Source organism: Oncorhynchus nerka, linkage group LG22 (assembly GCF_034236695.1).
Source record: "Oncorhynchus nerka isolate Pitt River linkage group LG22, Oner_Uvic_2.0, whole genome shotgun sequence".
NCBI lineage: Eukaryota > Metazoa > Chordata > Actinopteri > Salmoniformes > Salmonidae > Oncorhynchus > Oncorhynchus nerka.
This window is the reverse complement of record NC_088417.1, coordinates 83839734-83853871: the sequence shown is the minus strand read 5'-3', so window position 1 is coordinate 83853871 and position 14138 is coordinate 83839734. Positions and strand designations below refer to the sequence as shown.

Here is a 14138-nt window from a genome sequence, read left to right as displayed (position 1 = left end):
GGGCTACAAGACCATCGCAGCTTGGTGAGAAGGTGACAACAGTTGGTGCGATTATTCGCAAATGGAAGAAACATAAAAGAACTGTCAATCTCCCTCGGCCTGGGGCTCCATGCAAGATCTCACCTTGTGGAGTTGCAATGATCATGAGAACAGTGAGGAATCAGCCCAGAACTACACGGGAGGATCTTGTCAATGATCTCAAGGCAGCTGGGACCATAGTCACCAAGAAAACAATTGGTAACACACTACGCCGTGAAGGACTTAAATCCTGCAGCGTCCGCAAGGTCCCCCTGCTCAAGAAAGCACATATACATGCCCGTCTGAAGTTTGCCAATGAACATCTGAATGATTCAGAGGACAACTGGGTGAAAGTGTTGTGGTCAGATGACACCAAAATGGAGCTCTTTGGCATCAACTCAACTCGCTGTGTTTGGAGGAGGAGGACTGCTACCTATGACCCCAAGAACACCATCCCCACCGTCAAACATGGAGGTGGAAACATTACGCTTTGGGGGTGTTTTTCTGCTAAGGGGACAGGACAACTTCACCGCATCAAAGGGACGATGGACGGGGCCATGTACCGTCAAATCTTGGGTGAGAACCTCCTTCCCTCAGCCAGGGCATTGAAAATGGGTCGTGGATGGGTATTCCAGCATGACAATGACCCAAAACACATGGCCAAGGTAACAAAGGAGTGGCTCAAGAAGAAGCACATTAAGGTCCTGGAGTGGCCTAGCCAGTCTCCAGACCTTAATCCCATAGAAAATCTGTGGAGGGAGCTGAAGGTTCGAGTTGCCAAACGTCAGCCTCGAAACCTTAACCTCTTCAACCTATGGGGGCGCTATGTCATTATTGGACGTGCCCGTTTTAAGCGCAATATTTTGTCACGAAAAGATGCTCGACTATGCATGGAATTGACAGCCTTGGAAAGACAAAACTCTGATGTTTCCAAAACGGCAAAGATATTATCTGTGAGTGCCCCAGAACTAATGCTACAGGCGAAACCAAGATGAAGTTTCATACAGGAAATGCCCCAGATTCTGAAGGCGCTGTGTTCCAATGTCTCCTTATATGGCTGTGAATGCGCCAGGAATGAGCCTGCGCTTTCTGTCGTTTCCCCAAGGTGTCTGCAGCATTGTGACGTGTTTGTAGGCATATCATTGGAAGATTGACCATAAGAGACTACATTTACCTGGTGTCCCGCGTCGAAATTATTGCGTAATCTGTAGGTCCATGCGCGTTCCATTTCTTCAGAAGAGAAAGTCAACTGCCACGAAGGATTTTATCGTCGATAGATATGTGAAAAACACCTTGAGGATTGATTCTAAACATCGGTTTGCCATGTTTCTGTCGATATTATGGAGTTAATTTGGAAAAAAGTTCGCATTTTAATGACTTAATATTTTCTTTTTCTTTTTTCCTTACCCAAACGTGATGAACAAAACGGAGCGATTAGTCGACACAAATAATCTTTTTTGTAAAAACGGAACATTTGCTATCTAACAGTCTCCTCATTGAAGTTCTTCAAAGGTAAATGATTTTATTTGAATTCTTTTCTGTTTTTTTGTGGAAAATGTTGCATGCTGAAAGAGAGGCATAATCCTATGCTAGGCTATCAATACTGTTACACAAATGCTTGTTTAGCTATGGTTCAAAAGCATATTTTGAAAATCTGAGATGACAGTGTTGTTAACAAAAGGCTAAGCTTGAGAGCAAATAGATTAATTTCATTTCATTTGCGATTTTCATGAATAGTTAACGTTGTGTTATGCTAATGAGCTTGCGGATAGATTTACACAATCCTGGATACAGGTTTTTTTCCGTAGCTAAACATGACGCAGAAAACGGAGCGATTTGTCCTAAACAAATAATCTTTCAGGAAAAACTGAACATCTGAGAGTCTCCTCATTGAAAACATCCGAAGTTCTTCAAAGGTAAATGATTTTATTTGAATGCTTTTCTGGTTTTTGTGAAAATGTTGCCTGCTGAATGCTAACGCTAAATGCTACGCTAAATGCTACGTTAGCTATCAATACTGTTACACAAATGCTTGTTTTGCAATGGTTGAGAAGCATATTTTGAGATGACAGTGTTGTTAACAGAAGGCTAAGCTTGAGAGCAAATAGATTAATTTCATTTCATTTGCGATTTTCATGAATAGTTAACGTTGCGTTATGGTAATGAGCTTGAGTCTGTAGTCACGATACCGGATCCGGGATGGCTCGACGCAAGAAGTTAATGACTTGGAGAAGATCTGCAAAGAGGAGTGGGACAAAATCCCTCCTGAGATGTGTGCAAACCTGGTGGCCAACTACAAGAAACGTCTGACCTCTGATTGCCAACAAGGGGTTTGCCACCAAGTACTAAGTCATGTTTTGCAGAGGGGTCAAATACTTATTTCCTTCATTAAAATGCAAATCAATTAATAACATTTTTGACATGCGTTTTTCTGGATTTATTTGTTGTTATTCTGTCTGTCACTGTTCAAATAAACCTACCATTAAAATTATAGACTGATCATTTCTTTGTCAGTGGACAAATGTACAAAATCAGCAGGGGATCAAATACTTTTTACCCTCACTGTACCACAGTTATGACATGCTGAATAATACTAACTAACAGTTCATGCACAGATAATGTGTTCTTAATATCGGAACTACACAAAAATACCTGAACTACAATAGGACTTGAACCAGCTGTGTACTGTACTGTTTTCCACAAGCTATAAATATTGCTCCTGCAGAAGCCTTTTATAGTGTTATTTTATGTATGGCTAAACTGAGGTCATATCAGGGTTGTGTGGAAGATAGAGGGGTTCACGTGTTAGATCAGCAGATACATTAGGACAGACAGGAGGATCACCAGGCAGAACACAGACAGATATCACATGCCTCCCATCACAAGTTGTGTTACAGTCAGTCAGTGAACTCATCTTCACATTGGTCAGAGTGCATTTTTAAAATTGTGATTCAACAACAAGCACAACTGTTTTAGCTCTCCGGCATAGAAATCACCCATCAATAAGGGTGATAATGAACTACCCAAGAACAAATCAATGGCTTCATCCGATACAGTCAGTGAGTGAGTTATCGGTCACCATTTATGTTTGCAGTTTCATTCATTCAGTAGCTCCATCTTACCTGTATAAGCTTTTTGGCACACTCCTGATGGTTGTTTTTGGCAGCAAGGTGTAAAGCACTAAAACCTGAGGAGAAAAAGACATCCAGGTAAGACATATTTTCGTTGCATTCAACTCCCAAGTACAAATCAAATCAAACTTGATTTGCCACATGCGCCGAATACAACAAGTGTAGACCTTAACATGAAATGCTTACTTACAAGCCCTTAAACCAACAGTGCAGTTCAAGAAGAAGAAAATATATACCAAGTAGGCTAAAATAAAAAGCAATGATAAAAAGTAACACAATAAGAATAACAATAATGAGGGGCACCGGTACCGAGTCAGTGTGCGTGGGTACAGGCTAGTTGAGGTAATCTGTACAGGTAGGTAGGGGCGAAGTGCCCATGCATAGGTAACAAACAAACAGCGAGTAGCAGAAGTGTACAAGAGGGGGGGAGTGTCAAGGTAAATTGTCCAGTGGCAATTTTTATTAATTTTTCAACAGTCTAATGGTTTGGGGTTAGAACCTGTTGAGGAGCCTTTTGGTCCTAGACTGCATGCTCCGGTACTGCTTGCCGTGCGGTAGCAGAAAAAAACGTCTATAAGTTGGGTGACTGGAGTCTGACAATTTTATGGGCTTTCCTCTGACACTTCCTATTATATAGGTCCTGGATGGCAGGAAGATTGGCCCCAGTGATGTACTGGGCCGTTCGCACTACTTTCTGTAGCGCCTTACGGCCAGATGCTGAGCAGTTGCATTACTGCCTGGTTATGCAACTGGTCAGGATGCTTTCGATGGTGCTGCTGTAGAAACTTTTGAGGATCTGGGGGCCCATGCCAAATCGTTTCAGTCTCCTGAGGGGGAAATGTTTTGTCATGCCCTCTTCACGACTTGGTATGTTTGGACCATGATAGTTTGTTGGTGATGTGGACACCAAGGAACTTGAAACTCTCGACCCGGTCCACTACAGCCCCGTCAATGTTAATGGGGGCCTGTTCGGCCCGCCTTTTCCTATAGTCCATGATCAGCTCCTTTGTCTTGCTCACATTGAGGGCGAGGTTTTTGTCCTGGCACCACACTGATAGTTCTCTGACCTCCTCCCTATAGGCCGTCTCATCGTTGTCGGTGATCAGGCCTACCATTGTTGTGTCATCAGTAAACTTAATGATGCCGTTGGAGTCGTGTTCAGCCACGCAGTCGTGGGTGAACAGGGAATACAGGAGGGGACTAAGTACACACCCCTGAGGGGCCCCAGTGTTGAGGATCAGCGTGGCAGACGTGTTGTTGCCTACTCTTACCACCTGAGGGTGGCCCGTCAGGAAGTCCAGGATCCAGTTGCAGAGGGAGGTGTTCAGTCCCAGAGTCCTTAGCTTAGTGATGAGCTTCGTGGGCACCATGGTGTTGAACGCTGAGCTGTAGTCAATGAACAGCATTCTCACATGGGTGTTCCTTTTGTCCAGGTGAGAAAGAGCAGTGTGGAGCGCAATATAGATTGCATCATCTGTAGATCTGTTAGGGCGGCATGCAAATTGGGGTGGGTCTAGGGTTTCTGGGATAACGGTGTTGATGTCAGCCCTGACAGTCCTTTCAAAGCTTTTCATGGCTACAGACGTGAGTGCTATGGGTCGGTAGTCATTTAGGCAGGTTACATCCAGGTGTGGAGTGCGATTACATATCTGTAACCACTAGCAGTCATGTCTGTAACCACTCACAGTCATATCTGTAACCACTCACAGTCATATCTGTAACCACTCACAGTCATATCTGTAACCCACTGGCAGTCATATCTGTAACCCACTAGCAGTCATATCTGTAACCCACTAGCAGTCATATCTGTAACCCACTAGCAGTCATATCTGTAACCCACTAGCAGTCATATCTGTAACCACTAGCAGTCATATCTGTAACCACTCGCAGTCATATCTGTAACCCACTCGCAGTCATATCTGTAACCACTCGCAGTCATATCTGTAACCACTCGCAGTCATATCTGTAACCACTCGCAGACATATCAGTATCCACTCGCAGTCATATCAGTAACCACTCGCAGTCATATCAGTAACCACTCGCAGTCATATCAGTAACCACTCGCAGTCATATCTGTAACCACTAGCAGTCATATCTGTAACCACTAGCAGTCATATCTGTAACCACTAGCAGTCATATCTGTAACCACTAGCAGTCATATCTGTAACCACTAGCAGTCATATCTGTAACCACTAGCAGTCATATCTGTAACCACTAGCAGTCATATCTGTAACCACTAGCAGTCATATCTGTAGCCACTAGCAGTCATATCTGTATCCACTAGCAGTAATATATGTAACCACTAGCAGTCATATCTGTAACCACTAGCAGTCATATCTGTAACCACTAGCAGTCATATCTGTAGCCACTAGCAGTCATATCTGTATCCACTAGCAGTAATATATGTAACAACTATTAGTAAAATCATACTTGAGAAAAGTTTTTGGGCAGATTGGTTCTACAGGGAATGTTCACCTACAGTATGCTCAGGATAGACTCACGTTATGTAAGTAGCTCTGCCTTCAAATATTCATCTGGATCTCAAATCAAATACATGCGCCGAATAAAACAGGTGTCCACCTTACAGTGAAATGCTTACTCAAAAGCCCTTAACAATGCAGTTCAAGAAATGCAGCTAAGAAAATATTTACCAAATAAACCAAAAATTATAAAAAGTAACACAATAAAATAACAATAACGAGGCTATATACAGGGGCTACCGGTACAAAGTAAATGTGTGGGGGTACAGGTTAGTCGAGGTAATTTGTACATGCAGGTAGGGGTAAAGTGACTATGCATAGATGATAAACAGCGAGTAGCAGCAGTTTAAAAATAAATGGGGTGGGTGTCAATGCAAATAGTCTGGGTGGCCTTTTGATTCATTGTTGGGCAGGCACAGTACCAGGTTTGTAGTCCACTAACCTGAGGCGTCTATGACAGATGTGTCTGCTCCATGGGCCAGCATGACTGCCAGACATTCAGTTTGACCACGGGTGGCAGCCACATGGAGACTGTATGGGGAGAGAGAGACAGCACAGAGCAACAACATGATCAGTCTAATACAAGGGAGATTCAACAGGTCATTGGATGAATAAACAGAAAGTACAGCAATCAAATCTGAAAAAAGAAATCCCTACAATTCCTTCTATAAAAAGAAAATTAAGGTAATTGACATCGGGCAATATAATTTTCACTGGCTAGATCTGCTTCTTTAATTAAGGTGGAAACATCAAGAAAATGTTAAGTAGTGTGGGGACTATTGAATTCTGTGCTAAAGAATGAGTTTATTCAGCATGCGCCAATGTACTGATTATGTTCTGAGCTTTGCCTTTCACATGTGTTGTTAGAACAGGGTTAGTGCACTGTTGTGGATCAATGAGCATTGCTCTCTAGGCCATCACGCAGACTCACAGAGCTAACACACACACAGAGCTAACACAGGCAGCTGGGTTACCCATAGGACCCCTCCACTGAAGAACTTGAAGACAGAGCAATTACCACTGCTATAGAGGATGTCTTCACTACATTGAAACAGGAAACAGCATAACAGATTTGGAAGAGAAAGCAAAACCATTTCTTCCAAATAGTTGGCACTTATTTAATGAACAGAGATGATCTAATATAGGAATAGTGAGAAAAGCAAGTGTTAAGACTATTTCATTGACCTTTCTCATGAAATGTATTCCCCTCAGAATGGAAAGCAATTTAAAACACACTTGCCTGACGAACATGTTTGATATGCCTGGCACAGACCGATAACTTTCAGGGGTAATTCTGTTTTCTACAACAGCTTCCTCAGATAGCCCACATTTCAACACCAATTACACTTCCTCAAGTACATCAATTGCAAGGTCCATGCAGGGAAATTGTAATCTGCTTTACCTCATTTCTATCAGCATGTTAACTTCTCTAGGATAGGGGGCAGCATTTGGAATTTTGGATGAAAAGCATGCCCAATTTCAACTGCCTGCTACTCATCCCCAGAAGATAAGATATGCATATCATTAGTATATTTGGATAGAAAACCCTCTGAAGTTTCAAACCCTGTTTGAATCATGTCTGTGAGTATATCAGAACTTATGTAGCAGGCAAAACCCCGAGGACAAACCATTCAGAATTTTTTTTTTTAGGTCACCCTGTTTTCAAGGAGGTTTCATTGGGAATCCAGATTTCTAAGGGACTTGCTTGCAGTTCCTACCGCTTCCACTGGATGTCACCAGTCTTTAGAAATTGGTTGAGGTTATTCCTTTGTGTAATGAAGTACGGCCATCTTGAAAAAGTGTCACTTCATGTGTACTGTTTGATAGAGGTGCAAGATCAGAAAGCATGCTTCAGTTTGTTTTCTTCCTGTATTGAACACAGATCATCCAGTCTTCAATTTTATAGATTATTTACTTTTTTTAAATACCTAAAGTTGTATTACAAAAGTAGTTTGAAATATTTTGGCAAAGTTTACAGGTAACTTTTGAGATATTTTGTCATCACGTTGCGCAAGTTGGAACCGGTGTTTTTCTGGATCAAACGCGCCAAATAAATGAACATTTTGGATATATATGGATGGAATTAATCGAACAAAAGGACCATTTGTAATGTTTATGGGACATATTGGAGTGCCAACAGAAGAAGCTCGTCAAAGGTAAGGCATGATTTATATTTTTATTTCTGCGTTTTGTGTCACGCCTGCAGGGTTGAAATGTTCTCTCTTTCGTTTACTATGGTGCTATGCTCAGATAATAGCATTGTTTGCTTTCGCCGAAAAGCCTTTTTAAAATTTGATATGTTGGCTGGATTCACAACACGTGTAGCTTTAATTTGGTATCTTACATGTGTGATTTGATTTTTATGGGAATTTATTTGAATTTGGCGCTCTGCATTTTCTCTGGATTTTGGCCAAGTGGGACGCTACCATCCCACATATCCCAGAGAGGTTAAATGTGCAACCAGAGGGAAAAAAACTCTAGACCACCTTTACTCCACGCACAGAGATGAGTACAAAGCTCTCCCTCGCCCTCCATTTGGCAAATCTGGCCATAATTATATCCTCCTGATTCCTGCTTACAAGCAAAAATTATAGTAGGAAGTACCAGTGACTCGGTCAATAAAAAAGTGGTCAGACGAAGCAGATGCTAAGCTACAGGACTGTTTTGCTAGCACAGACTGGAATATGTTCCGGGATTCTTCTGATGGCATTGAGGAGCACACCACATCAGTCATTGGCTTCATCAATAAGTGCATCGATGACGTCGTCCCCACAGTGACCGTACGTATATACTCCAACCAGAAGCAATGTATTACAGGCAACATCCGCACTAAGCTAAAGGCTAGAGCTGCCACTTTCAAGGAGCTAGACTTTAACCTGGAACCTTATAAGAAATCCTACATTGCCCTCTGACGAACCATCAAACAGGCAAAGTGTCAATACAGGACTAAGATCGAATCGTACTACACCGGCTCCGAAGCTCGTCGGATGTGGCAGGGCTTGCAAACAATTACAGACTACCAAGGGAAGCACACCCAAGAGCACACCCAAGAGATAACCAGTGACACGAGTCTACCAGACGAGCAAAACTACTTCTATGCTTGCTTCGAGGGAAATAACACTGAAACATGCATGAGAGCACCAGCTATTCTGGACGATTGTGTGATCACACCCCCCACAGCCAATGTGAATAAGACCTTTAAACAGGTCAACATTCACAAGACTGATTACCAGAACGTGAACTACAGTAGGGAGAACAAGTATTTGATACACTGCCGATTTTGCAGGTTTTCCTACTTACAAGGGTTGTAGAGGTCTATAATTTTTTATCATAGGTACACTTCAACTGTGAGAGGCGGAATCTAAAACAAAAATCCAGAAAATCACATCGTATGATTTTTAAGTAATTCATTTTCATTATGGGAATTGTATATTTGTTTTATAGGCTATCAATGAAAGGCCATTGACCATCACAGGTCTCTAACCATGATAAAATCTCAAACTAATCTAACTCCACATGACTGAGTCCTTTTTCAACAGAAGTCGTCTCAAGATACTGTATCTAGGGTAGTTCAGTTCAGTACAGTAGCATCTCCAATAGTGACAGGGACTATGGCTTATCGATCTGAACATTTGCCTGGGGGCAATTATATCACTATCAACTATTGTAGATGTGTCATTATATAACTTTGAGGGAATATCTAAGTACTGTAACTTCATTGCTGCACTCAAAAGGTATCAATATTGGAATGTTAGATGTTTCAGGGAAGATGAGCAGAAATGTGATTGATTTTAACAATAAACATTACTATACTGATATTCCACATTGTCCCTCAATTCAGTTTGCACAACACACATCCTAAGCGGTCCCAATTCCCTGTTTCTAATCTGTGTCTGACCAAACCCTGTCCCTCAACACGATACTCACGCTGACTTGCCCTCACTGTCCAGTTTGAACGCGCTGGCTCCTTTCTTGGTGAGGAGGGAGGCCACCTTCTCTACCTCCCCATGTTCCACAGCTGCCATGAGGCGCTCATCATTTTTGCTCCATTCATGGGCCTGAGGAGAGATATAAAACAGAGGTTAATGCTTCTCATTCACAGTTGAATATATCTATTACTGAATCATTACTGTTCAAACCTGGTGTGGCGAAAACCACAGCCCCTTACCCGTTGTAGACAATTAGCATAAAAGATGAAAGACGTCATAGCTGTTTGTTGGTTTTACTCCACCGTGAACCTAATGCAATTCAGCCTGTGAACGCGGACGGCCATGTCTCTCTGGTAACCTCTAGTCTAGAGGGTGATTATCCCATTTAGGCTTAATCCTTAAGTAGGGAGCTTCCCATTACATAACCTGAGGAAAACACGTTTCATTATGGCATATAGGCATTAGGCATGCTGAACCAGACCTCTGTTTCAACACCATCAACAGAAGATTGTTTCACTTTCAACATATTTTCAACCTTGAAGACCGTGGCCAGTCATGACACGAGTCATTCAGTTCGAAACGCTTAGCCTGTACTTTGCTTTCTCACCTAAAACCATTGGATCGTATTTCTGTGAGAACACAATGCCTAAGGAAGCCAGCATCCCCTTGCACCTAAACCATGAAATCAATGCCTCAAATGAAAGCTTCTCTGCAGAGATTTACATGGGCATGAATTTCACCGGAGCCCATGAACGGTTGAAATGCACCGAAAATGACTAATGTCCTAAACTCAGTTGCAGTCCATTTTCACAACGAATTTCCCACATTTGCAACCCTGATTGACTGTCAAGACATACAGGGCTCCAGCCTGACCTCCTAGTGAGGGCTGTGTGTTCCTTCTTGAGGTGACGGGCTGGCTTCACGGACTCTGTCCTACCCTGCCTGGCATGCTCATACACACAGGCTTGATTATAGCAGCCATGCACCCATTCACTTCCATCTATTCGTAGGGTTAAGGCACTGGCTTAACTGTTAGGATGATGGGAGGCTCAGTCTGAAAGAGAAGAGTTATGAACCGGGGGGAAAGAGTATCTATTCTCTCCACACACACACACAGAGAGAGAGAAAGGAGGAGGGAAAGTAAGGTGCATGACGCATGTACTGAGCTTTACAGATCTGACATCTTTATTTGATCACTAATTTGTCACATAGAATTTTCCTGCACAGTAGGAAATGCAAAATCTAAAAATTTGCCCTAATGACTTGATTTGCCCCAACCCCTACAAAAATGTAATAGTCCACATATAAATTTACGTTTCTTGTTGCTGCAAGATTATTTTCCTGCTGTGAGAAGCAGGGTCAAATCAGGATGGTGCACCTGTATGTGCTGCTTTGTAATAAACTGTCTGGTAGCTCGCATCAATTCAGTTTTTTTTAGGGCCATGATCCTTCAATAGAAGTGTCATCATAAGTCAAGATTTCTATGAGACACATTTCACAAGTCCAAGAGGTTTTAAAGTATATGAATGGTAGGAGATGCTACTCCATGGTGTCCTTTCCTACGCTATTTCAAAGTTAAGCTATGTTGTTAGTTCTACCATCTCTACACTGCCACGTGAGGAAGGGGCCTGTAAACTCAGGTATGCAGAGATGAGCTGCAGAAAGAGCAGAGGGTTAGGGCTGTGATGGGTATTGAATAACTGTGTAACTGACGGTTACGGATAAAGACCGCCATGGAAATAAAACAAGTCAACTGTTTAAAGGCCTACATAAAAAAAAAAAATGTATTAACATGTAGATAAACTTGACCTAATAGCGGGAGTGTTTACTAATGATTATAAGCTATTTATTTGCTAACTTAATCTGTCTACATCTCCTCCTCTTTCCAACATTTGTTTGATGCACCAGCAGCTAATCCATTAGTATACGGTTTGGTATACAGTATGTTATAAACTGGGACGTTCGAGCCCTGAGTGCTGATTGGCTGACAGAAATGGTATATCAGACGTATACAGAAGCTCTGAGACAAATGAGACGTGGATTTTGTGTCTAATTCAGAGGCTGAATTGGCAAGCCAAAATATTGAAGTGCCTTTGAATGGGGGAATGGTGTGTCAAGAATGGTCCACCACTTTAAGGACATCCTGCCAACTTGACACAACTGTGGGAAGCATTGGAGTCGACATGGACCAGCATCCCTGGGGAACATTTTCGGCACCTTGTAGAGTCCATGCTCTGACTAATTGAGGCTGGTCTGAGGGCAAAAGGGGGTGCAACTCAATATTAGGAAGGTGTTCCTAATCTTTTGTACACTCGTTGAATATCACCCTTAACTTTTCTCTGCAGTGTATATGATAGGCTACATTGATGTAGCATCATCCTATAATGTAGAACATTTTTTTCCTATCCTACAGAAAGGATTCGAAGCTAAGTTTTTAATATGTTTTTCGTAAAGGACAAATTTGATTTGCTTACGTGTCTGAGTGAGATGTGCTACAGGTGGCTTTGATTGATGGGTAATTTTAGGTGGGTGGGTGAGCATGTATGAGTTCACTAATTCTCTATATCCATTCAGAAAGTTTCCCTGAAATAGGCCTAGACTGTCTGGACTTCATCTCTTTAATCAGATAGAAAAAAAGTGGTGTCTTGTCTGCATATGTGCTAGGAATGATGACAGGAGCCAGTTTTGAATTTCTTCTCTTATTAAATGGGGTGCAACAGACTGAAACGTAGCCAAGCTCCTTTCATGATTCATCCTATAGGATGCATAGCCCATATTCTAATCTTCTCAGCTGCATATTATTTTTCCAGTAGTATATCATTTCTCTCATTACTGCATCCATCCTCTCTAGCCACTTTGAACAACGAATTGCCACAGAGAATAACCGTAGAAACGTTGGTAACCTTATGCAAATTGTTCGTAAAAGTGGAGGGAAAAACGCATGGAACTTGGTGTGAATGGTTTTTAGTGCGTCAATATCGGGATCTGTATTTTTTCGGAAATCCTCTCCTATCTGACATTCCTTAATTTGTATACTAGACTAATATTTAGAGGTAGTAACTTGAATAATAAGAATGAAATGATACTGATAATAACGAAGTGTAATGTTAATAGTGAAGTTGCAGAGAAAAACCAAGTGTTTCTTTTGAGTCTGATATGTGCCAATCCCCCCCCAACGGTACTGTTGGTGACCATGTACATTGGCCTGGCCAATTAACATAACCTCAAATTCCAAGACGATCACGGTCTCACACCCATTTGAAGTCAATCACCCCTTTTACATTTAAACACTTGACCCCCAATATATGTATAAATATTTTACTATAAATTGTGCTTTCCTGTATTATACTTCTGCAAAAATTATTATCCTATTCCACTGAGCAATTTACTTTATATTCGTATTCTAATCTTTTATTATTTCTTATTGTTGCTGCATTGTCGAAGAAAGAAGCTGCAAGTAAAGCATTTTATTGGATCGTGTATACCGTGTGTATCCTGTACATACGACTAATATTTTTTTTTAAATTATGTTACAACATTCAATTTTGGGAATGTTGTAACAGAAGACAACTCACAGACAGTCTGGGAATAACAAACCTTACCCAACTCCACACCGGCAAAAGGCACTATTTGACCTGGTAGTGGACAAATAAGTGAAGAAATCTGAAACCTCTTTACAGCTGACTGGTTTCCAACTTCCCAAACATGCATCTGGATTTAGACAACTGGTTTTCTTTGATAAACTCAGACCAGTCTCTGTTACAGCATTAGGTGAGACAAGTCTAACGGTACCAATTAGTGGACGCATGTTTCTGCCCTGTAGAACTCCTGCTCTTAGTAGTGGTTAAGTGGTGAAGGAGATATACTGTCAGGATGATCTGACATTGTTGTTATATGTAGAGATGAATCCTCTTATAAACATCAAGCTCAAGTACTGTAACAGCAGACTAGTCAACGCATCTGAAAGCTGTGATCTGTAGATAACCTGATATGTATGTAGTCTGGAGAAAGGCCCTTTTAAAGCTCCTATAGATGTACAATATGACATATTGTGCACTGCAGGAACATAAAAAGTTAAATCAAATATCAATACAACATTTCTAGCATGTACAGTGCCTTCAGGAAGGATTCAAACCCATTGACTTATTCCACATTTTGTTGTGTTACAGCCTGGATTCAAAATGGACTATATATATATATATATATATATTATCACCCATCTACACACAATATCTCATAATGATAAAGTGAAAACACTAAGAGCTTTGCACACCTGGATTCAAATTCTTTGAGCTCTGTCAAGTTGGTTGTTGATCATTGCTAGACTACCATTTTTAAGTCTTGCCACAGATTTTTAAGCAGATTTAAGTCAAAACTGTAACCAGGCCACCCAGGAACATTCCATGTCATCTTGGTAAGCAACTCCAGTATTTGGCCTTGTGTTTTAGTTATTGATCTGCTGTAAGGTGAATTCTGTACAGGCTTCCTTCTTTTCACTCTGTCATTTGGGTTAGTATTGTAGAGTACCAACAATGTTGTTGATCCATCCTCAGTTATCTCCTATCACATCCATTACACTC

General features: G+C 41.4%; 1 protein-coding gene across 1 annotated transcript in view; it reads right to left on the bottom strand.

Moving 5' to 3' along the window:
- The window catches only part of LOC115105883 (ankycorbin-like), a 33593-nt gene extending 23690 nt beyond the window's left edge, over positions 1-9903 (bottom strand). Inside the window, exons 1-4 of the mRNA XM_065007489.1 lie at positions 9798-9903; positions 9557-9687; positions 6072-6160; positions 3141-3205 (exon numbers count right to left, since the gene is read on the bottom strand). Coding sequence (XP_064863561.1) covers positions 3141-3205; positions 6072-6160; positions 9557-9687; positions 9798-9836 — 324 coding nt within the window. The 5' untranslated portion in view covers positions 9837-9903. The remainder of the gene's footprint in view (positions 1-3140; positions 3206-6071; positions 6161-9556; positions 9688-9797) is intronic.
- Positions 9904-14138: the final 4235 nt, after the last annotated feature.